Source organism: Lonchura striata, chromosome 6 (genome assembly GCF_046129695.1).
Source record: "Lonchura striata isolate bLonStr1 chromosome 6, bLonStr1.mat, whole genome shotgun sequence".
NCBI lineage: Eukaryota > Metazoa > Chordata > Aves > Passeriformes > Estrildidae > Lonchura > Lonchura striata.
The window spans coordinates 36,056,854-36,080,962 of NC_134608.1; the positions used below are offsets into that span (position 1 = coordinate 36,056,854).

General features: G+C 35.1%; 1 protein-coding gene across 4 annotated transcripts in view; it reads left to right on the plus strand.

Moving 5' to 3' along the window:
• TTBK2 (tau tubulin kinase 2) overlaps positions 1-24,109 on the plus strand; it is an 82,662-nt gene that overhangs the window by 34,488 nt on the left and 24,065 nt on the right. For all 4 annotated transcript variants that reach the window (XM_021533522.3, XM_021533521.3, XM_021533524.2 and 1 more), the window contains 7 exons: positions 14,024-14,089; positions 14,667-14,759; positions 15,709-15,834; positions 18,693-18,850; positions 19,856-20,072; positions 21,447-21,658; positions 22,818-23,418. In XM_021533522.3, coding sequence (XP_021389197.2) covers positions 14,024-14,089; positions 14,667-14,759; positions 15,709-15,834; positions 18,693-18,850; positions 19,856-20,072; positions 21,447-21,658; positions 22,818-23,418 — 1,473 coding nt within the window. The remainder of the gene's footprint in view (positions 1-14,023; positions 14,090-14,666; positions 14,760-15,708; positions 15,835-18,692; positions 18,851-19,855; positions 20,073-21,446; positions 21,659-22,817; positions 23,419-24,109) is intronic.

Consider the following 24,109-nt stretch of genomic DNA (forward strand, 5'->3'; position numbering starts at 1 on the left):
GACAAACACCATCCCAGATCAGAAATACCATGTGATTTATTAATTATGCTTACAAATTGACAGTAGGGAATGAGTCAGATTGCTGGTTTATGGCTTGAGACACAGGTGTACATCTAAGATATTTTGGGATAATCTGTCATTTGGTTTGGAAAATCAAGTGATGAATAGGTCTTTGTTAAATATCAGAAAAATATACCAGAGCTGAATTTCACTTGCTGTTTTATATTGCATTTTAAAAAAACCCAAAACCCAACGACAGCAAAAACTGAGGAGAAAAATGTAAAATCACACTGAACTGGATACATATAATCTGAAGGAGAAAGTTTGAATAACTAAAACAGTGATAGGACATTAATTATATAAGAGAACATAAATAAGTGTAGTTGTTGTATTGCCAATGCAGTTCAATCTGAAGAAGATTGTAGGTAAAAGCATATTAATGAAGAAATTACAATTTTAGGCAAGCAGAGCCTCCCTAATTCACAGGTGGGCAGTTAGTTTTGTTAATTTCAAAGTTTGAAAATGAGCAAGACAGTGTCATTGTACATGATCATATTTAAAATAATAATTTTCTTTATTAAGTTTGTTTAGTTTACATTTTGATGGGAACACTAAATAATGTAGTAGTCAATATTGTGTAGCGTATTTATAAATATGATGCAAATTGAGTGGTAGAAGCCATCTCGATTTCAGGATTTTCACTCTTATTTTGCCTAAGAAGTTGGAAAGTGGCAGATTTTTGTGTGCAGATTATGAATGTGAATTAGTAAGGTAAATTAGTGGGGTTCTGCTGTACTCTATTCCTTCAGCTGTAATGCTGGACACTGCAATGAAAGCAAAGAGCAGGGGAGACCAACAGTGCCTGCTGCTGTTGGAAAGGTGAGATAAACATTTTAAGTAGTTTTGTTTATTTTTTGCATTTCTCAGTGTTCCTGTTGTATTCTGTATGTTTGGCAGCTTTTAATGTTTTTTGAACTGACCTTTAATTTCAAAGAGAAAATAATTCCCAAGATTGTCTCTATATACACACCAAAGGTAACACTTCCAAAAAAATAAATGATAATAGAAAATTCAGTATTTTTGATATTCTTTCTTTTGTAAAAACTACCTCTCACCTTTTGTTTTTCATTGCAGTGCCCTACTGTGTAACTGAAGTAGTTCTTCAATTGAAATTGCTTAGAAGTTTTTGACACTGTAATCACTGCACTGCACTGTAGAGTGCAGTGATAGTAGGGAAAAAGATAGTGGTTTTGTTTGTATGCAAATGATTAGTTAGTTAGAAATGGTTCTTGGATAGCAAGCAGCCAAACTGTTGGCCTTCTTACTAATAGTATTTATTCATATTTTCACTAAATGTTCTGTGTGCTTCTCCTTAAGTCTGTCCTTCTAAGCTTCATTAGCTTCCTTCTGCAGATACTGCACATAATGCAGGACAATGTAAAAGCATGTTCTCCAAAAGCATAATACTTTTTTCATAAAAACATATTCCATAGTTAAGGTTGGCTTGTTGACTATTAGCTTTTTATAATCCTAGTTTTGCTTTCTCTGTCTTTATCTCAAACCAGGAGGTTTCTGGCTTTTACCCCATCTTGCTGTTGGGAAGTGGGTTGGAGGCTGGGTGGGCCTTGGTTGCTGGCTGGGGTTAAGCCACAACAGGCTGTTGTTAGTCGTTTGTAATAGAAAGTTTTGGAGGGAGGATTTCTTGTTGTCAGTTAATTCTCTTCCTGAAGAGTTATGGAGTCTACTTAGACTTCTTATCTGAAAGAATGGTCAAGGCAGAGACCTTAGAAGAAGAAAGCCTTTCCTGAAGATGATCCAAACAATTCCATGCCATTTTTCTGTACTGAAGGATCCCCCAGAGTTGCCTGTCATTTCCTAGGACATCTCAGTGTTGTTTTCAGAGATGTTGTTCATCTTTGTACTACCCATCTTAATGTCAGACTCGGTGGTGATTTAGCAATGTTAAAGCCATTCTGCTAGGGAGTCCGTTCAGCTGTACCTGCTTCTATACAAATTCTGTTTTGAAAAATGCATATTTAATATAAAAAGCTTTTCAGAAAGTAATATTTAAAAAAAAAAGATTTTTGACACTCACAGTGCTTACTGTGTTTTTCATTGCATTTTGGAACGTCACATATGGACTATCTGTATAAAGAACTGAAGGGCCAGCATTGTGAGCCCATTTCACTGCTTTTTTTCCTCCATGGGATTTGCATTAGCATGATTTTGCACCCTTGGATTAGGTTATCTACAATCACCTTTGGCTTGCAGTAGCCAGATGACGGTAAAACTGATTTTGAAAGGAAAAAAGTGAGGGACATATATTGTAATTTATCCACCAAGAATAAGACAGAATCTAAATAATTGCTTTTTTAAGTGTTAATGCCACCTTTATTCTCACATTTTTGTAACCATCAGAGTCCCTTCTTCATGAAAGGCTTAAGCTTTTGAAGTCAGTAAGCAGTAGTAGTCTTCATGTGAACTACTGCTGCAGGATGCACTGATTTTTATGTAACTGAGGGACACAGTTCAGAAGGGTAACAGACATCTCTTGGGAATCATCAGTTAGGTTTTCTTCATAGATTAACTTGGGGGCCAAGATAATGATGAATTGTTTGGTTCATCCATTCTGTCTGACCCAAGCTTTCAATACCAAGAATGGCATGGAGTTAAAGAGTAGAGGAGCTCAATGAGTTTTTAAAAGTGCATATGAATTGCTGTAAACATAGAAACATGTTTTGTCTTTGTAAAACCTAGTGTCAGTTTTCTTCTTTATTCTTTCTGATTTCCCTGGTACTTCTGTCATTGCCTGTTTTGCTTTTTAACGGAAACTTTTCACACACTGCAGCTGAAATAGCCTTTTATAGCCTCTCTCTAGAACTGCAGAATTTCCTCATCCAGCAGTATCAGAACTTTTTGTCAGAAAAAAGTGAAATAAGACATCTCCAGGATACTGTAGCTGTCTTTTTTCTATTTCCTCCTCTTCCTTACAAAGGGAATTCAGTGCGCTAAGCTTGTTTTTACACATCCATTGAGTAGGTACTAATCTGTTTTAAAGCTGGTGAAAAGGGATAAAATTGGTTATAAATGTAATACAACAACTGTTAGAAAAAGACTAGTCCTTTTTGGTATTCTAATAATTATTGGGACTGAAATTTCAAATTTAGCTTTTTCCTTACAGGAAAATATTGTCCTTCCTAATAAAGAGGGGTAAAAGATCATTTCAGGAAATTACAGGAAGGAGTATTTTGAGGGGCAATTTTATGTAATGAAAACGTGTTCAAGCTTTATCAGTCTGTCCCAGTGTCTGAGCATACTGTCAAAAGGAAATGCCTTTATTGCTCATCTGAAGGATCCAGGAGTTTTACATTCTCTTAGGTTATTTAGTTAGCAGAGACCATTTCCCACTTGTTCCAGATATTAGCCTTAAAATTAATTTGGTATAGTTGCAGTTTTCTTCTTGTAGCATCATTTTACTACAGTGGTCTATGCGAATTTTCAAAATTGAAAGAAAAATGTAGAGCATAAACCAAAAACAGGGCTTTGCACACTTTTTCATGCTACAGATAATTATCTCTCAGAATTACTACTGCAAAATAAAACATTTTTAACTGCTAATTTTGACACAGATTAATTTTACCAAAGTTGCCCTGTCTTCCAGCTGTCTGAATGACTATGAATGTGAGGAGCTGACTTCAAGGAGAGAGGGATATGTCTGTAGTATTCAGTAATAAGATATTTGTAAAATGTATAAACATGTTGAAGAGAGTAGTGAAGAGTTGAAGTTTATTAAGTTGTATGATCTGATGCTATTACCTGACTAAAACTTAAAAATCAGAAACAAACATTATTGCTTTTTGTATGTGAAATATGAATGAAAGGTAATGGCTTCGGATACTAAATTCTACATGGTGGGGACAATACTAGCATGTAGGTTTTTGGGGTACATGTAGAATTAAATTATAGAATGGAGGTTGATAAGGAACTACTACTTGGTGGGAGGAGCCTTCTCTGGGGATAGAAAAGATCAGAAGAGAGAAAATTGAGTGTGGGAGGAACAAAAATTGCTGGGGATGATGTAGGGTGTTAAAAGAAGGAAGGATGAAGCACAGGAAGCAAATAAATTGTTGGAGAGAGGAAGCCAATAAATGAATTAATGGTGTAGATAAGAATTGATTACTGCAAAGCAGGGTAATTAGAATTTAATTTTAGGGATACTCTAATCATCAAGCAAATACATTTAGCAGGATGCAAATTTAGTATGAGATTCATAGTCTGCTGTTTATTGCTTTTTGAGGGTATAGTACCTAACATTTTGTTTGCTATTGTCTTAAGAGATAGCTGAAGTAAGTACTAGCATATTTTTGTTTTTTAATGGAGACAAAGTATAAATGATTCTTTTTGCATGTAAACCTAACTTCATACAGCCATCAATTTCCATGTCTGTGTTTACATGCTGAAAATAGAAAGTGAGGGTGTCAGCTGTGGTACAGAAATAGAAAACCTTGAGGGACAAAATGCGAAGGACATTTGCATTCTTAGCATCATCAGTACTGCAGCCAGTTCTTAGGCAGTTGTCATCACTCCTGTTTTAAAGGGAACCTTAACCACAACTGTTTTCTGAGTTACTATTAAATTTGATACAAAGAAAGCAAAATAAAAGAATAAGCTATTAGTCTTTGCTTTTAAAAAGATTGACCTTTAAAAAAGAATTTTAAGTTGTAGTTCTTTAAAAATCCTTACATTCAACCACCTTGTATTATCAAACACCTTAAGTTTTATGGTCTTTTATATATGTGGATTGCAAATTATAAATAACTGAATTTTATTTGTGTTAAAAGAAGATAGTATAACATATATGCAAGCTGAGGCCAAAAATCTAGGGAGTAACAGAATTAAAACCCTATCCATAAGAAGATGGCATTTAGATAAAACCTTTTAATCTAAAACATCAGTAGTTTTCTACGTGGTATACAGGTCTTACTGACTGGCAGCCTAAAGAATTGTTCAGATTAACAGCCAGTCCCCTGAATCTGATGTCTTGGACTCAGCAAAGATAATTGAAGGAAAAAATTCCTTTTTGCCCAATTTGATATTTAGTTTGGAATGTGGGATTCCTTTAGTGAAAGTATTGTGACTACTGGATTGAAATGTATTGTTGTATTTTTGATAAATAAGACTTTTCAGGTCAAGGGGAGAGTTACCCTATGACTTCATCTCCCCACCTTTCTCCTGCTCTTCCCAGTGACTACATTTTAGTTCATTCTTCACTGGTTATTTAAATAAAATTAAAAGCTTCATCAGAGTTCTCATGGTCATAGAATATTTTAGCATGACCTTAATTTCAAGTGTCTAAATTTTCCTATATTTATTTGAAAACAAGTAAAAAAATCAGAATTACAATATTTATCATTAAGTACTTTTAAATTATTTTACAGTATTACTTCCTCTGAACATTAACAGAAATATTCAAATCCAAAGGTGACAGAGGATCCACCAACATTTTCTGAGGCACTACACATGCTCTTTACTGGTGACCTGTCAGTAACAAAAATTGTCTTTGAGTTTTGCTAAAGAAGGAGATACACCAGCTGCTGTACAGTCTGACCCTTAGAAAAATGCTGTGAAAGCAATTGCAAATGCAAATGTCTAGATTTTTTATTGTCTAGGGAAGCAGTTACAAATCTGTTCACATCAAACAATGTATGTGTTATTCCATATCAGGTGTTTCTGTACAAATCAGTGCTGCTTGCCTTTCATCAGTGCCCTCAGGTTCTGAGGATTTTCCAGCAAATGAGGTTTTATCTTCAAGTTTCACTTTAAGGTACAGATGGTGTCCTAGAAATGTAATATAAGAAGCTGAATACTTTAAGGAAACAAGCAAACACAAAACAAAAACAAAGAACCAATAAAATGATGGAATATCCCCCCAAGAAACAAATAAATGACGCAAAATCCTGCACAGAATACTTCACAAAAATGTATTGGTAGATAAAAAAGCAGAGTATTATATACATTTTGAAAGCTTTGGAAATCTATTGTACTTCAATTACATACAGGGAAAGAAGGTATAAATTTCTTATGTACTGGAATTTTCATTTGGTTTTTTACTTGTGAAAATTTGGGAATGGTTATGCATTTGAATTGCATGGGTGTTTCTTCTAGCAAGATTCTAGATTATCTAGATTGCGGAGGAAGTATAGAGAATACTTCTATATTATTCTGTCTTACCTCCTGTCATCTTGGCAGAAGAATTGGAGGTTGTTAATTTCTGTATTTGGAAGATAATATTCTTTTCATGGTGCTGAAATAGTGGAAGCTATAACCATTAAATGCCTTTTGTGATGGGGAAAAGGAGAAGGGATAGTTTTAAGAACTAGAGGAGAGATGGTGAAGCTACACTGTTGTAAACAAAATGATCTCTGCAACTCTTTTGTCTTTAAAGGCCATTTGGAACCATGGACTGCTTAAAGTTCTCAATCTCCTTTACAAGTAAATGCTATTATAGCAAACATTGATACAACTTTAAGAAATAAGACTCAGAAGTGGTCCACAGATAGTGTTGACAAAAAGCAGTGCAGGTTTTTTTGTTTGCCCCAGTGCTCTTCATGATTTAGAATTTTTGCTGGTAACTACTGAGTAATCACTTGACTGTGTGAATTTATTATAAATAAGAATCTGTATACTGGAAGTTGTTGAAGAATAGTTACTGAACATGGCATTCAGAATAAAATTTGGAATAAAATGAAACCACCCATTGAATTTAAATTATTAGCAACATCTCAATTATCTGCAGAAAATTGTGAAATTTATCTGGTTCTGGTTTCAGTTAAAGAGCACTAAGATACTGTTTCTTCAGCAGTTCCTTGACACACCTCTGTTTTGAGTGACACAGGTTAAAGCAAAGTCCAAGGACAACTAGGGCATGTGTCTGAGTACAGTATTAAATGACAGTGGATTTCATGGAAAATAATTAAATAGTACAGGAAAGTTCCAGGGAGCTGCTTGATATCTTAGGGCACCATATCATGAGTATAATAAATAATTGGCTCAAATATGTTCACTGTCCTAAACAGACCTCTCTTCCATACCAGACTAAAACTGTTGAAAGCCCTGTGCTGCAGGGTAATGGTGCATGTCATTTTGTTAAATGCACTGTTCAGTCACTCTTTCATCCTGTTGAGAAGCATTTTGTCACTGGCATTTCCCTTATGTTATCTCTTCTCAGTAATGGCCTCTCTCAGTGCTGAACAGTACATTACAGAGGGATATGATTAGCTGAGAGTTACATGTGTACACCTAAACAAGAAACAGAGTATTTATTTTTCCTCTTTAAATATTTTTCATTTTCTGCAGAGCTTTTTGAAAAACATGTTAGTAAGTTTCTGTGTAATAGTCCACTGAGGCTTTTACACATTGATGTACTTCAAAGGCTACTTTTTATAAGTTGGCTCTTAAAGTGAATACACCATTAGCTTGCAACATAATTTTTTGGAACAAGACAGTGACAAAAAGTTACTTTTCCTCCTCAGCAATTGCATTTATATATGCAATGTATAATATGTATAATAGATATACAATAATAATGTATGTATAATATATGTATAATTATAATAGGTCTAATAAGCTATGTATGATGTGTTGGACACCTCTGCACCAATGCTTACAAAGCAAAGACCTGTCTGTGCTGAAATTTGGCATTAAAGGTTCCCAGCATCAAATGTCTGTAACTGGGCAATCCTAAAATAATTTTGTTTTTAGTTTCTTCATTGTTTGTCTAACAAAGGCATAAAGTATTGAGAAGAAGCACTGAACACATAGAATCATACAATGGTTTGGGTTGAAAGGGACCTTAAAGATCACCTGCTCCCACTCCCTTGCCTAGACCAGGTTGCTCAAGGCATATCCAGCTTGGGGTCGAACACTTCCAGTGATGGGGCATCTATTGCCTCTCTGGACAACCAGTTCCAGTGCTTCACCACCCTCTGAGAAAAAATTTCTTCCTAGCAAAGCAAAACTATGTCCAATTTTTCATTGTTACCAACTTTCTGCATGCACAGGACAGGCATCTTAACCATGTATTTTGAGACCAGCCTTCTTAACAGCCTCTCTGCTTCTCTTCAGCACTTCATGTGAAGATGCAACAGCTGGGATTGTAAAGCATAAAAAATACGTAGTATGTTTGTACTGAACTCTCTATAAATCAGCAGAAAGACTGAAAGATATCATAAGCAAACAAATATTTGAGAAATTTAGTGCGTACAGCTTTGAATTTATTTGAATAATGTTGGTTTATAAGCAGTATGCATGAGTTGAAAGAATTATGACAGTCATTTGAGGTTCCATTTCTGAATTAGTAATGCTTTTATAGGGAAGAGACAGGCGTTGGTTTGCTGAGGTTGGTGGTGACATTATTTTCAATAGAGAGATTAAAATAACTGTTAGACTACTGGGTTTCAAAGGTTTTTTAAGTAATACATAGCTGTAATAACACCTACCACTGACAGACCTGTGCAGCTGTAATGATACAGCAGCGTTACACCTACCAGTGTAACATTAATTCTTGTCTGCTAAAACCTCCTTCAAGGGCACAGAGGGAGATTATTAAGGGCACAAGCTTATTGTGTGTATATGTAGCATTTTCAGCATCCACTGAACATGATCCTTGCAAGTTTGGTTGTATTACTGACAAAATAATGAAGGAAAGCAGTGTTACAGAGACAGACATCTGGTCTTGTATGTAGTAGTACAAGGTGAAAAAGGCAGGTGGTGAATTAATGCCAAAGATGAAAAGAAGAGCATTATCAATTGACTTGGTGACAAAAATAGAATGGATATATAAATTTCATGCAGTGTGACATTGTTTTGCATTGTTTTGTAACACCTCAGAGGAATAATCTTGGAATTAAATAATTAAACAAAAATTTTAAGAAAATTGTGTGTGGTTATATTTGAGAGGAAGATTCTTTATGAGCTAGAGTTTGCGGTTTTGGGGTGAAAAATAGAACCAAATACATGATGTCCTGCCTGAAGAAACAGTTTGATTAATAGCTGAGATGAAAAATGATGATGATAGAATACTTTGTTAAGGAATATTGGTTTTTTCCCCTTTCATGTTGTGTGGAGAACACTGGTATCATATCCAAACAATCATTAAACAATTTAACTTAGAAATTTAAATGAGACATTCTGAAAAGTGTCTATAGCTGTTCTATATTCTGATTCAGCAGTTCCTTTATTTTCTGTAGAGCTAATAGATGCTCAGGGGAATGGGCTGTAACTGCCTTATAAAAAAAAAGAGCAGAAATTATTTGTCTACTGATATTTATGAAAGAAATTATTCTATGAATGGTGAAACTTACATTTTTTTCTATTGTTTTGTGTACTGCTTCCCTTTTGCCCTCTAAATTTCATATTATTTTCAGCTTCATATTACAGCTTATCTTTCTGATCAGTACCTACTTGCACTTTTTGGGACTAGGCTTGTTTTTATCACCAATTTTCATTAAATTTGCAGGATCTGAAAGTCTTTGGGAACTGTCCTATTTGTTTGAAATTAAAAGTTATTGTGGTGGAAAGACAGATGGTTTGGTCCAGTAAAATTTGTTTTCTGGTGAAAATAGAAGCAAATGAAAACCAAACCAGAAACTCTGCTTTCCAGTTCTTTCTGAGCTATGGGCTAAATTCTCTGCTGCATTATGAAAAAATACTTCAAATTATTTAAAAGGAAAAAAATGTGTTATTTTATTGTTGTGGTTTAACCTCAGCTGGCAACCAAGTACCACAGAGCCTCTTGCTCATTTCCCCCACCCCCTCCTGCCACTGTGGGATAGGGAAGAGAATTGGAAAGAAGGTACATGTATGTACATTAGCTTCCTTGAGACTTTTTGCTTTCCATCCATAGTTGAAATAAGCCTACTACTTCTGGATTTATACTCTTTAATATATGGTATTATTATTATAAATAATAAATTAGATAAGTACAAAACATAAAATTAAGGTCTCCATTCTTCAGTCTGCTAAGTGCAGAACAACTTTAAATTTTTACTTACAGAGATAAATAAAATAATATTCTGCTCTGTGGGGAAATTATTTGCCAGAGCGTATCTGGTTTATATAGGTAGTCTTCCTCTTACAGTAATCTCTGCTTTAGATCCTGGAATAAGAGAAAGAAGAAAGATTGCAGGGACCAAAGCAAACATACACATGACAGACTTATCCAGTGTGATTTTTACTGCAGTAAATTTAGGTTTGTGACAGACAATAGTAGGTTGTTACCCTCTTCAGCCCACCAGACTTTGACTGCTCATAAATCAGCTTTGGAATGACCGTAGTCTAGCTCATGCATCACATTGGCTGAGTACTCCAGCTTGAAAACTGAGTAGCTCAGGAGATGTTTTGTGTATCAAATACTGCTGTCTTAGAGATGGTGTTGCTCTTTATAGTACATGCAGTAGGGGATAAATTTTCATTTGTCACATGTCTTATAGAACTCAAAATAGTGAAATTTAATTGTATTGTTAATTGTTAATTTATCTTGCTACTCAGCTTCTGCTGGAACTAGATAGCATAGGATCAGACAGGTGTAGAAATCACATTTGTTTAGGTGTATCTTAGGTCATGTAATGTGTCACACCAGCAACAAGTAGGAGATGGGCTGATGAAAAGTTCTGCGTGCAAGTACTCAGTTATTAGTGTCTGATGTGAATTTTAAGATAGAGCTGAAAGTGTGTTTGAAGAGCTTATATGCAATGAAAATCAATTGAGATTTATAATATATTGTAATGGCAATTGTATTTCAACTGCTTGATCTTTCCTTACTCAAGCGATCCCTGAAATTTTCACTTGTTTTAAACTGGTGCTAGCATGCTAGGCATTACATTAGACTACAAAGTCTATATGTTCAAAAGGGGAGGATTGGAAGATGAATTGTTGAAGCTATGAAAAAAGATTTCAAAAAATTGAAACTGTGCATAGTTCTAATAATGGAACTAGATTTCTAGTGGAATGTGAACTAAGAAATTATCTTTTTCGAGGGAAAAGATAAAAAAGGAGAATTCTACCATTAGCAAAGGAAAATAGGGCTAACATAGGTGGCTGCTTCTCTACCCATCCCCTATGATTTTTGAACCCTACTCTAGGGGCAGTACTGCTGGCTTCTCAGTGCAAAACCTAGACACTTGGGAATACTCAGTCATGGCCCGATTGATTGGGAGAGCCATGGTGTGTCTCAGATATAATGTAAGGACCAGTATTGATTTATTTTTTCATGTTGATTTTCTGGTTTCTGTGACTACAGTAGTAAGTTAATTTTTTGCTTAATTTGCTTATTTTAAGGAGAGTGATTTGACTCCTCCACAGCTACTCCACAAAAGCAACATAAGAAGGTTTGTAAGCAGAGCGTCTCCCAGGAGTCTGAAAGCTGTGTGCTTAGTGGAAATAGTTCACTTTGCTAGGAACTGCCAATTTCCTGTGTGTAGATTATCTGAGACATTGCCAAGCGTTTCCAGGGCAGCGACACCTCTGAAAAAACCTGATGTTACATTTAAACAGTAAAAAAAATTTTTAAGTAGAAAATTAAGTGTAGTCTCTGGATCCGCTTAATTCATCTGCATGCATCTTCAAAATAAATTTTTAAACTTAAATTTGAAGGATTTAGGATTTTTCCTTGGCTTTTTCTTTGGATTTAGGATTTTTTCTTCATAACATGAGATGTTGTGAAGATGCATGAAAAGTTCTGAAGCAGTTTCAGAAGTTATGCAAATGCTCAGAAGTTTGTAACTTCTGTTCTTAATTGGGCAAACTTGATTTGACCTACAGAGCATCACTCATGTCAAGAGAGACATGGTAGAATTATTTTATTATTGTTGTGCAGCATTGTAATACTGCTATTGAATAGTGACCAGCTGCATTACTAAAAAGTATTTTATTGCATCTTGAAATGTAACAGAATGACATATGCTTTTACTTACAAAAGGCAAAAGACAGAGAAAGGCTTTAGATGTCCTTGCTGGAATAAAGAATTCAGAATTTACTTCATGATAAGCTCATAGATTGAAACTTCCCCTCCGCCCCCCCCATCCAGGTGATTCTCAGATAATTGAAATCATGTTAGGGCTAATAAGGATGGCTGTGACTTTAACATTCAAAAGCATTTGAATTGGTACAAATGAATTTCCTCATAAGGACATTTCTTGCCCAGTATAGAAGTGGAATAGGTCAGATTTTTATTTTTTGTAAACTCAATGGGATTATTTAGTTATCATATGACACTTCTTAGTCTTTTTCTCTTGCTTTGTCCAGCAACCAAAGCACTTCTGTCTTAGTTACCAAGTAGAAGTTGAAGAAATGAAAGTGGCATTTCATCCTGGGTTTCATATTTTCCATTATTCTCAGAAGAACAGAAATATTTAACTAGGTAAAACTGAATATAGTCCTTCCTGTTTAACATTCATGCCAGAGGCAAAAGACAGCAAACATTAGGTTTCATCTTCTGAAACTCTATGCTCTTGAGATTTATGGAATTTGTATTTGCAACTATTTTAAAGTTAAGCTCTCAGTGCCCTCCTGAGAGAATACTATTCATTAAACTACATATTTTTTTTAATTTATCTGTATTTTCATTGTCTTGGCAGTGATTCTTTATTCCTCTTAGCTGGATGATTTACCACCAACCTGCAGAACTACTAAGGAGATTTAAGCGCTTTTTAAAAAAACATTTTCTCCTAAAATTTAGCAGTTCTAAAGCATTTTGAGCTATTCTTTTTCTAATTACATGGTCCTGTGAAATTTCTGCAAGTACAGTGTTATGTTTCAGGGGTAATGTTCAGTGTGGAACATTTCAAGGTAATGTTCAGTATAGAATATGATATAAAATTACAGATAGGGCAGAGAGTCAAGTCTGTCCTGCCTGAACGTGAAACATGTTCTGATCACCATTTAAACTATATGATGATGTGCAAAGTCTAAAATCTATGGAATATCATCTGAGTTCCTATTCATGTTAAGAACATCCTAGAAGCTCTCATTGTGCTACTCTAGCAGACTGATTATACAGGCTGTTGAATCCTTTTTAAAATATATTGTTGCATAATCCTGCTGGATTCAATCATTAGATTTATTGACAGTAATGGCAGCTCCTGATTTATTTAAATTATACCTCTGTATAGCATCTGTTGGTGGATAAGAAAAAAATTATACATATATATGTATATGTGTATATATATATATCTTTATATAGGTAGAGAGAGATGAAAGTGTTTTATCTTAAGATATCAATTACATATTGTGATTATCTTTGTTTGTGTATCAAACCAGACTTTCCAATATATTGTGCAAATGTTTTAAAAAATCTTAAGATTGTCATGAGTCTTGGGAGAGCAGACAGATCAACAGTATCTCTCTAAGTATAAGTCAGAGGTGAGGTAGATAATTCAAGCTTCTTATGTTCATTGTTAGAGGAAACAAAAAGAACTATTTATTGGGAAGATAAGACTGCATAAAAGAAAGCAAATTTAATAGTCCTGGCAGTTTTGTCTATATATAAATGATTAATTAAGCGAGTAGCATGGATTGGATATCCCTCTTAGGCAAAGTAATACTATCACAGTTACATTAAAAAAAAAAAATCTACTAATTACGACTGTCATCAATTATATAAATCCTTCTGTAATACTTTTATTTGAATAAAAGAAGGATGGGAAAATACATTCTCTAATTATGAAACATCAATTGACTTATGATTACAAGATATTTAGAGTATCAGGGAAGAAATGCCGGTTTTCAGAAACTGCAAAAGAAAGAAATATTTTTAAATTGGTGTCTCTAGTGCAGACTTTGCTATTTATTGGTCAGCCAGTTAGTGCCCACTTGAATTTCTACTGAGAACTTGTAGAAGCACAATAAACTGAAATAAAATCTCCAAGGAGATAATGTTGTGGCTCTGTACTCACTTTGTAGCTGCCCAGTTGAGTAGTCAGAGGGTTTATTTCTGACAATGAGTCTCTTTCCTGTTCTCTGACAGCCACGAGCTGTTGCTGGTTTTCGAGGAACGGTACGATATGCATCAATCAACGCTCATAGAAACAGAGTGAGTATCACAATCTGGATCCAAACCATCTCATGCGGCTGGGAGCAGTCAGTAATACAGTTACTATTCATTCCCTTTTTTGTAGTCTTATCTGTGCATTTATTATGTAGAAATTATTAGCTATAAATTTTGTGAAAGGATAATGTAATTTATAGTAGTTGAGGATAAAAAAGTTCTTGTACAAATAATGATTCTATTATTAGTGATTCTAATACTTATCTTTGGTGTTCAGTTGTATCGCAAGTTAATAAGCTTAAAAAGTGAAGTTACTGAGTTTTATGAGGTACGTAATGCCCAGTATGTTGTCTTAACATCATACTCTAAAAAAATCTGAATAAACAGAGATTTGCAATGTTATTTTAACACACTTCAACTTTTATTGTATTTCTCTCTGTCTTCTGTGGAAATTTACTTGTATGTTTTTCCTTAAAATAGCCACTGGATTTAATTAACTTGTTTTGTAGCATAGGTTATATTAAATTTTATATAAGAACTTAAGTTTCAAGCAGTAAAGAACTTATCTTCCCATTTGTTTAGGTATTTGTAATATGCTTTAGAATAATATTTCTTTTTACAGGAAATGGGTCGGCATGATGACCTCTGGTCTCTCTTCTACATGTTGGTGGAATTTGTGGTTGGGCAGCTTCCTTGGAGAAAAATAAAAGATAAGGTAAAGCTAGAGGTGAAACCAGAGCATGAGGGAGGTTTACTTCTGGATTCTGAGGAAATACTGTGATAAATCATTAGAATCATTAATTAATTTTAACGTTGCATTTTCCAGTGTTTTCTAGTGTTAGTTCTTGTGACTAGTGTCATGGTATAAAAAGCAATCAAATTTTACTAATTGTTCTAGGAAGAAAGGAGTTTATACTTCTAGATTGAAATTATTGTAAAGGGCAGAAGTGTGTATTTGCCATTTACTTCATTATTCCAGTAATCACTTGAGTACTTTATTTCAACTTTTCACACACTTAAAATGTCTAATCTGTTTTGATTATTTGTGAAATAGGTTATTCTTATTTGCTGGAGAACAAAAGTGGATTGGACAATATGCAGTAATGCCTTTAGTCATATGTCATAGGTTAAGCATGCAAAGAAACAATATACAATCGGCCTGTTATTACTTCTTGCAAGTTCTTTTGACATCATACTGAAACCAGATTACTCTCTGATGTGATTTATGTATTGGTAGGTGACAGTGTGATGTATAGGTAGCATCTCCTTTCTGGTTTTGATTTATTCATCTTACATGACTGAATATACACCAAAAGATAACTGAACTTGACATGATGCAACAAGATATTTAAATCTTTAAAACATACTACTAGAAAGGCTTGGAACATTTAGTGGCAGTTCTTCTTATCAGTCAGTATTTAAATACAAGCAACACAAACACAGTGTTTTCATATTGAATTTGAAGTTTGTAAATTATTTTGCAAGTGTACTGAGGCCAAAACCAGAATCTCCTATCTTGCTATCTGGTGTAGAATGGCCTTTCTCACTATCATTTAGTGAAATGTAGTGGCTAATAGTGTGTTGAATGGCTGTAATGGAGAATGTGAGTGTGTTGTAACAGAGAATGAAGATGTGCCACTATTTGTTGTGTTACTTACTCCTAGGAGCAAGTGGGCTCCATTAAAGAAAGGTACGAACACAGACTTATGTTGAAACATCTTCCTCAAGAATTCAACGTCTTTCTGGATCACATTTCTAATTTGGATTACTTCACAAAGCCTGATTACCAGGTAAACACTTGTACTATTTTGTCTTTCTGTTTTATAAAGAAGAGAGTTTTATGCTGTTTCATCTTCAATTTACTTTGATTTCATTGTGTAATCTTGGTAGTTATTAGGGTTTGTACCACCACAAAGTTAATTTAATGACCATTTAGTGCCATGGAAACTCTGTAGTTCAAATATATTATTTTTTTCCATTTGGGAAGTGTAAGGCTGTTAAGTTTCTAAAAACAATTGACACCTGTTTTTCAGTCAGTATTCTGTTAGGATTGAGAGCTATCCTACTATCACAGCTTCTAGTACATGCTCCTTAAGTTAATCCTCTCAGGGATTGTCCTGGCAGATTTCCAGAGTCTGGAACTCAGCACCTACAGCTAGAGCACAACATACACTCATGGTGTGTTTTCAAAACTGAGGTATTGTGTACAGAGATCACAGAAGACCAGTCATTTTCCTTTGTTTAAGAGAGCATTGCCTGCTGAAATGGGCAGCCTCTGCTCAGTGGTTAAGGTGGTATGTGCTGAGAGGATATGCTGTAGAACGTGTCTTAACTCACTCACTGTTGACCTAGGATTAAACAATAAAGCAATGCAGAACTTCTTCCCAGTTTGTGGAAAGCAGCAGAGGAATGCTCAGGAAAAGCAGGGAAGGAGAGACTTGAGAGTTTTCTCAGCCTTGCACTTCTGAGAAGTTGTACTAATCAAACTGCACAGCATGGCAAGCTGTCCCTGTGTGCCTTCCTTCTGGCTCCCAGAAACATGCATTCCTGCTTCCCACTTGCAGGACCTGTCGTGCCTCTGTGCCTTTGTTCAACTCCCTAAATCAGTGAAATCAGAAGGAATGAGTTTCTGTTGGTGTTCAAGTGTAATTGGTTCAATTGAATAAATAAATCTAGCTAATTCTGGAATTGTAGCTTTGATAAGAGCAACTCCTCTACTTTGCTTGGTAAGATTAACAAAGAAATCAAGATATATAAGAATTGAAATAAGAGCTGAAAATCTCAAGGAATAACTGATTTCCTGTTATAAGTGGATTTCTCTAAATATACTGGTATATGATTCTGCACATTTGCAAAACAAATAAATTTTTGTGAACAAATATGAATGTTAAAAAAAGCAACTTATTACAAACACAAAAAAAAGTTCAGTATTCCTGAAAAATATATATTTTGATTTATCTTTTCCTCTTCTCCATTGCAAATTTCCATTAAATATGTCCTATAGTTTACAATTAAGTGAGGAAAAAGTTTTCAGTGTTTTGTATACCTGGTTATAAAGATGTATCAGATTTCTTTTCCTAAAGTAAAAAGTACTATTGCAGAAATTTTGATGTTGCATAGAAAAACCTTGATTATAGACTGGTAAATACATTTTACATTACAGTATATAGATAGCCATATTTTTGCAAATCCTTTTTTGTGGTCTGTTTGTATCTAACACAGCACATGCACTCGGCAATTAACACAATACTAGGACAGAGTTTTTCCATGATAGAGAAAGCCCAGTAATTTACAGTCCTGTGGCATGGAACATTTGCAGTTGTGTAGCTGCAGCCTGAGCCTTACAACACAGGCTTGCTCATGTGCTTTAGACCAGAGCGGGTGGTTTTATTTAGAGCAATGAGAATGCTCTTTTACACTCTGGTCTCTCTTAACTTGTGTTGGCAGTGGTGTTATTCCTACCTATTATATTCTTTGTATTTATGGATGGGCACTGAACAAGAATGTATGTATATCCCTGCTTCGAAGAGTTTGCAGTCTAAAACATTCATCACCTAGGTCAAGAAGCTGTGTTTGATTTTGCAATATCAGATATTTATTTTTTTCAGGTGTTTGTGCCTACATTGCCTCAGCCTCCTGATATCATTGAGCATTGGAGTTTGTATTGCCTTATAGCAGAATTTGTTAAAAAGATTTAAAAGAGAATGACCTTAAAAATTACTTCAGAGACAGTGCTTAATGTTTAGAGGAAGAGAAAAATTAAACACAGTACATAAGGGACAGAGTGAACTATGGCTTTGTGCTCTTCAGTAGGATTACAGAAATGACTGGGACAGGTGGCACACAGAAGGTTCTTGAGAGTAAAAAAATACATGGGTGACACCACTCTATACAAGATAAATGATCCAAACTTCCCATCTATTTTAAGTTGCCAAAGGGTATGCCAAAGGAGAGTGTGGAAAAATTTTCAGCATCCTGGATTGGAAAAAACCCCAGATTTTTAGCTTCTAGAGAAAAAACTTAGGAATGTTACAGAGTAAGAGAATGATATGAACACAACCTTCCCCTCAGCGACTAGAATGAGACAAAACTTATTTCACTGAGAGAGGAAAGTGATGCCATTTATTCTGTCATGGACACAAATTTTCTAAAGACTTTTTCACAGCATAAGATGGGGGTTGAATACTTAGACATTTATAGTATAAATGTCAGCATTATATGAAGTAAATTATATACATTTCTTATTACAAAAATGTATGAATTAGCAGATCAGTATCCTTTCCTACATCTCATTCATTTCCTTGGTTTCATTGTGTTACCAAATGTATTATTTTCTATTCCTCTGCTAGAGAGCCATTGTATGGTGTTCTGCAGCAGTGTAGTTTTGCTTCTCTGTATTTCTGTCTTTTGTAAAAGTCTATGGTCTATCTTTGCCTCATGCCCTGTGAAAACACAGATGTGAGTGGACTTTTTTCTGTTTTAATAAAATGCAATTTTGTATATCTTGGCCTCAAAATCTTGAAAAATGAGAAGTGTTTCATATAATTTTTTTTTTTAATGTTGTTTTCAGTATTACAGGAGGATATTTCTTAATTGTTTGGTCTCTTAGACAGAAATGAAGGTTATTATCTTTTTTCTTTATTTTCAGCTTCTCATGTCTGTGTTTGACAACAGCATGAAAACGTTTGGGGTTATTGAAAGTGACCCTTTTGACTGGGAAAAGAGTGGAACTGATGGCTCTCTGACAACAACCACAACTTCAACCACCCCTCAGTTGCACACTCGTCTTACACCGGCTGCAATTGGGTATGCACGGTGTGGTCTCTTCAATGGCAGCCACAGCGGGGCTTCCTACCAAAGGGAAATTATCTCCATAATTTAGGCTTTTTCTGCAGAATTTTGAATGCAAAGACGAAGGGAGGTTTGGGAGCATTTGAAGTATTTCCCTTTTTAGGGTTCCAGTTTATACTATCCTGAAAGATCACCACTGCAGTCCGAAAATTACAGCAATAAAAATAGTACTCCAGGAAATTGCATATAAATTTGCTCATCCATCCTTTGCTAAATCATATTTTGTGAAACTAAATAATGTGTCCTGAGTTTAAGTGCCTGCAAATTCAACTGCCTGGAAATAAACCCATTGTTTTCTGTAAGCTTGAAATAAAATTCTAGCTGCAATTTCCTTTATAAGTTTGAAAAATGACTGGATCTTTATAAGAAATTTGGAACTAGATTTTGGTTGTGTTTGAAATAATATTTAATATGTTATATGACACATTCTGTAATGAAGTAAATTTGACAAGATGTGATGTTTAATAATACCCCTACTGATCTCAGGGGACTGAAGAATATTGGAAGTGTTTATGGATGAATGTAAGAAGTGTTTATGGGTGCCGTTCATTTTTTTGACTAGAAGAATACATAGAGAACAATCAGAGAGAAGTTGAGACTGGACATGATCTATAGCAAATTTTCTCAGAAGTGGCTTCAAAAACATTCAAAGAACAGCTTTTATGTGGTAGAGTTTTTTTAAATTTATATATTTTGTTACTTACCTAAATTAAATAAATTGTGAAAGCCAGGAAGTTGGAGGTGTTATGTTAAATAATTTCCAAGATTTATTTTTCTGCAGAAATGTGATTTTCTTTGTGAGTTTTTGTTTGTTTCTTTCTTTTAAAATAGAAAATAATTTCTGTAAATTGAGAAGTATGAAATTACTGTAATTACTCAATTCTGTAAATTGAGAAGTATATGAAATGAGAGTACAACAATTTTTACTTTTCTGATTTAATTTTTAAACTACTTTTACAGAATTGCCAATGCCACTCCTATCCCAGGAGATTTGCTGCGGGAAAATACAGATGAAGTATTCCCTGATGAACAGCTCAGTGATGGAGAGAATGTTATTCCTGTGGGTGTATCACCAGAGAAATTACCTGGATCCCCTGGACATCACCGTCCTCAGGAAAAAGATGTTTGGGAAGAAATGGATGCAAACAGAAACAAAATAAAACTGGGGATCTGTAAGGTACTTTAAAATCTGCATTGTGAAGACCATCTTTGATCAGCTTCATGTTCTTGTAGTGCACATAAGATATAATTAATAAGGCAGTTGTACTGATACCAATTAGAATGATACAGAATGATCTAAGAAAAGGAATTACAATAGAGATAACACATTTTATATACGGAAAAAAGCAGACAGGCTTTTGGGTCTTGTGTCACTTTATCAGGTCTTTATGATTAATAGCTTGCTGATAATTTGAAACTCTTTGTAGTTTACTAATATTTGTTTTCTTCAGACATGATCTTCATTCTTGCTCACTGAATGAAATCAAAGCAATTTTCCTGCATATTGCATGTGTAGAAGCTAAATACTGAATGTGCAAAAGAAGATTTTAGTGTTCTCCAGTTGACAGTGTGACTGGCAGTTTCCATTTAATTCAGTTGGTTTTATCTCCATAAGATATAATACCTTTGTACTGATGCAGAGGTTCATTGGCTGGCCTTTGGAAGAGAATACTGCTTTATTTTCAAAAGTGGTTTCTGAGAATTGGTTTCTGTCTTCCTTACTCACAACCACAGTATTTTCTACTTGGATAGTTGTTGCCTCTTTCTTGATATAACAGTGTTTTTAACATGGTACTAAAATGTTCTTTATCTAGGAGGGCTGTCTACTTTTGAAGCTGTTACTCATTATTTGCTAGGGATAAAAATGTATTGTGTGAAGGACCAATGCATGGTGCCTGTTTTCAAATGTGCTTATTTGTTTGTTTATTTTTACCAGAGAGAAAGGAGATTGTTTTAGTTCAAAGGCACTTTGTTACACCTGTAGAAACTAAGCAGGATCATGATTTCCCAGCTCTAAATCATATTCAGTTGTTATTCTAAATCATGTTCAGTCATTATTAAGGTAGAATGCAGTTGGGTTAAAACATAGTTTAAAGTCACAGAAATATTTAGTAGATTTAATGTATAACAGTGTTATATGCTCCAGAGAATCAAAAAGGCTGGAAGCTAACTTCTCTTTAATAAGAGCACTTGACTGTAAAGCAGACCAAAGATGCTACCAAATACAAAGTTTCAGACTATTATTAAAGAAAATTTCAGAGATGAGTGTGAAGTATCAGAGTAAATGTAACTGTATTGCTGGGCCTTTGATACTCCTGTTCTCAGACTTACCCAGAACCAGTATATTGCCAGTGTTTTGTCTGCTGTAGGTGTGTGCTGAAGAGCATATCTGAATTACCTTAACTATGGAATGAACTTAAGGGTCATTACAAATACAAATCTGCTTTTCACATTCTAAAAAATTTTGGAGGTTCTTTACCATGTAGTACCTTGTCTTCCTCTTGTTCTACCACTCCTAGTAAGTTAAATTTTTACTTTGCATATTGCACAGGCTGCCACAGAGGAAGAAAACAGCCATGGACCAGGGAATGGAATGCTAAATGCCCCAAGTCTTGGTTCTCCAATTCGAGTTCGCTCAGAGACCACCCAGTTAGACAGAGATGTTCCACTGGTGCGAAAGTTACGTTCCATTCACAGCTTTGAACTGGAGAAGCGTATGACGTTGGAGTCTAAGCCTGACACTGATAAGTTTCTTGAGACCTGGTAAAGAAACTGTGTTTTCATTTTGCTTGGATCTTTTTAAGGATGTGTGACTGGGATTCTGTTATCTCTGCTGTGTGAAGAGCAGGAATGGAACTGTTGAGTATGCTTATGCAAGTTACAGCAAAGTATTTTTAATAATTTTGCTCAATTAATGGATTTCACTGCTTGGCAGCTACTTTAGAAAATGATTACTGCTAGAATACAGTTGAACTGGACTTCCACAGCTGGGAATTTTGTAATCCAAGACTTAGTGGTTGTAACCCTGGTATTTATTAACTTTCTTCAGTGGCATACTCATGACAGTCAGTACAAGTCATCCTGAATAAGAAGGTTGACATCAGGTGCTCAATAGAGGCAACATGAGATTAGGCTATATCACATGAGAATGGAAGTTTACAGGAAGTGGAGTGAAGAATTTAGAAATCTACCTGCATGTAGCAGACTTATGCCCAAAGGTGTTGCACCAATATAAAAAAATCTTGGTGGAAGACAGAGAATTGGAATTTGAAGGTAGAAAAGAGACAGATCTATGAAAATTGATTCAGTTTTCCGGTGTCTAGAAAGAATAATGGGAGAGGGACACAGTGAAATCTGACTGAAAGGCTTTGTGGGGACAGTAGAAGAGAACTGGGGTGATGACAATGACAAAATCCTTCTAAATACTTCATAGGGGAGCTAGGAATTTGGATTTGTTTGATGAAGCAAATTCTGCAAAGCATAAGTAAGGAATTAATCAAAGCAATAAATAACCTTCTTCTTGAAAATGGATAATAACTGCTGCAGGAAACATCTGTTTCTTCTGATCCACTTTGAGTTTCTGCTTTGTAACAAATGAAGTAGAGTGGGCATCTGTGGTAACCTCACTACTGAGTTTTTTTCTCTCAGTTCTCCCTTCTGGTAATTATATTTACAATACAATGTGATATATTACAACTAAAATTAAAAATGCGTATATTTCTAAGACCATCCATCCATTTTTACTTGAAATCATACTTACTTGTCTTAAATTGTGTATCTTTAAATCATTGCAGGCTGTTCTAGAATATGACAACAAATTTTTATACAAATCTAGTAATCTTCTTCTGAAAACACTTAAATGTAACTTACATTATTTAATTAATTCTTAACTAATTCAGATATTAACTTCTTTTCTCTTAAGTTTGGAGAAGAAGCAGAAAGACTTGAAAGTGGCAGAGACTCCTGTTGCTGCTGCTCCTCCTCTTTCTCAGAAAACATCTGTTCCTGCTCCTGTGACTGCCCGCACGGACCATGTTTGGCACTATGATGAAGAGTATCTTCCAGATGCTTCAAAGCCTGTGTCAGCTAATTCTCCTGACCATGCTGATGGTGTTATGAGCAATGGATTTGTAGCTGTTAACCTAAGCTCCTGCAGGCAGGAGGTTGATTCTAAGGAATGGGTGATAATAGATAAGGAACGGGACTTGCAGGACTTCAGGACAAATGAGGCTTTAGGGCACAAAATGACTGGAAGTCCCTCAGATGAAGAGCCAGAGGTACTACAAGTTCTAGAGGAGCCCCTTCCAGAAGAGCAGTCCAGAGAGGGCGGTTGGGCGGGAAACAATGTCCATGCCAAGAACCAAACTTCAGGGGTGGAGTTTATTCTAGACATGGAATGTCATCCTGCTGCATCTGAACAGCTTACAGATAAACTGGAACTTCTGTCTGGAGCTGCAGGACAGCTTCTTGCAGCCACCCCTACAAGTCCTATGGAAGCTCAAGCAGAAGGAGCACTCACTCCGGTAAGAAAACCTCTGCTTGATTCAGAACTGTAAGATGAAATGGTAAAGGTGGTGAATAAAATACAGCAGTGTAGCCGAAATTCCTAGTTTCAGCAGGTATGGGACTTGATTCTTGAAGACTGATCTTCCATATTCTGTTACACAGCTGTGTACAGTCACCCATGGAAGCGCTAATTGTTCTGCAGGTGTGATCCACAAAACTGGTCACCTTTAACAAAGAGTTATCTATCTATATGTTTATCTAAAGAAGCTCCTTGTGCAGTGATTCCTAATGAGTGAGACACACTCATGTGAACACATATTTATTATATTTGCAGTACATAAACATAAAATCACAATTGAATGTGTAAAATGCTGTGCTACGGTGTTTCATATGTTTCAGGAAAAATCTAAGTGGCTGAAATTAAAGAAACAGTTACTTGCTCTGACCTCTCTCTATGATTCCTGCAGTGTTTGCTTCTGGAATTCACTTTGTTTCTTCCTGTTCAGAAATTTCTAATAGTACCTATACAAGCAACTTGTTGCCTTTTATAAAGTGTTGATGCTTTTCACTTTTAAAAGACTTTTGCAACTCCTACTTTACTCCTGTGTTTTTCACTAAGACAGATTGCTTTGCTTTCATTGCATAACCTTGTTTTTCTTTTCTGTCTTTTCTGAAGAATTCTCTGTTGCAGTTTTTGAACATTTACTT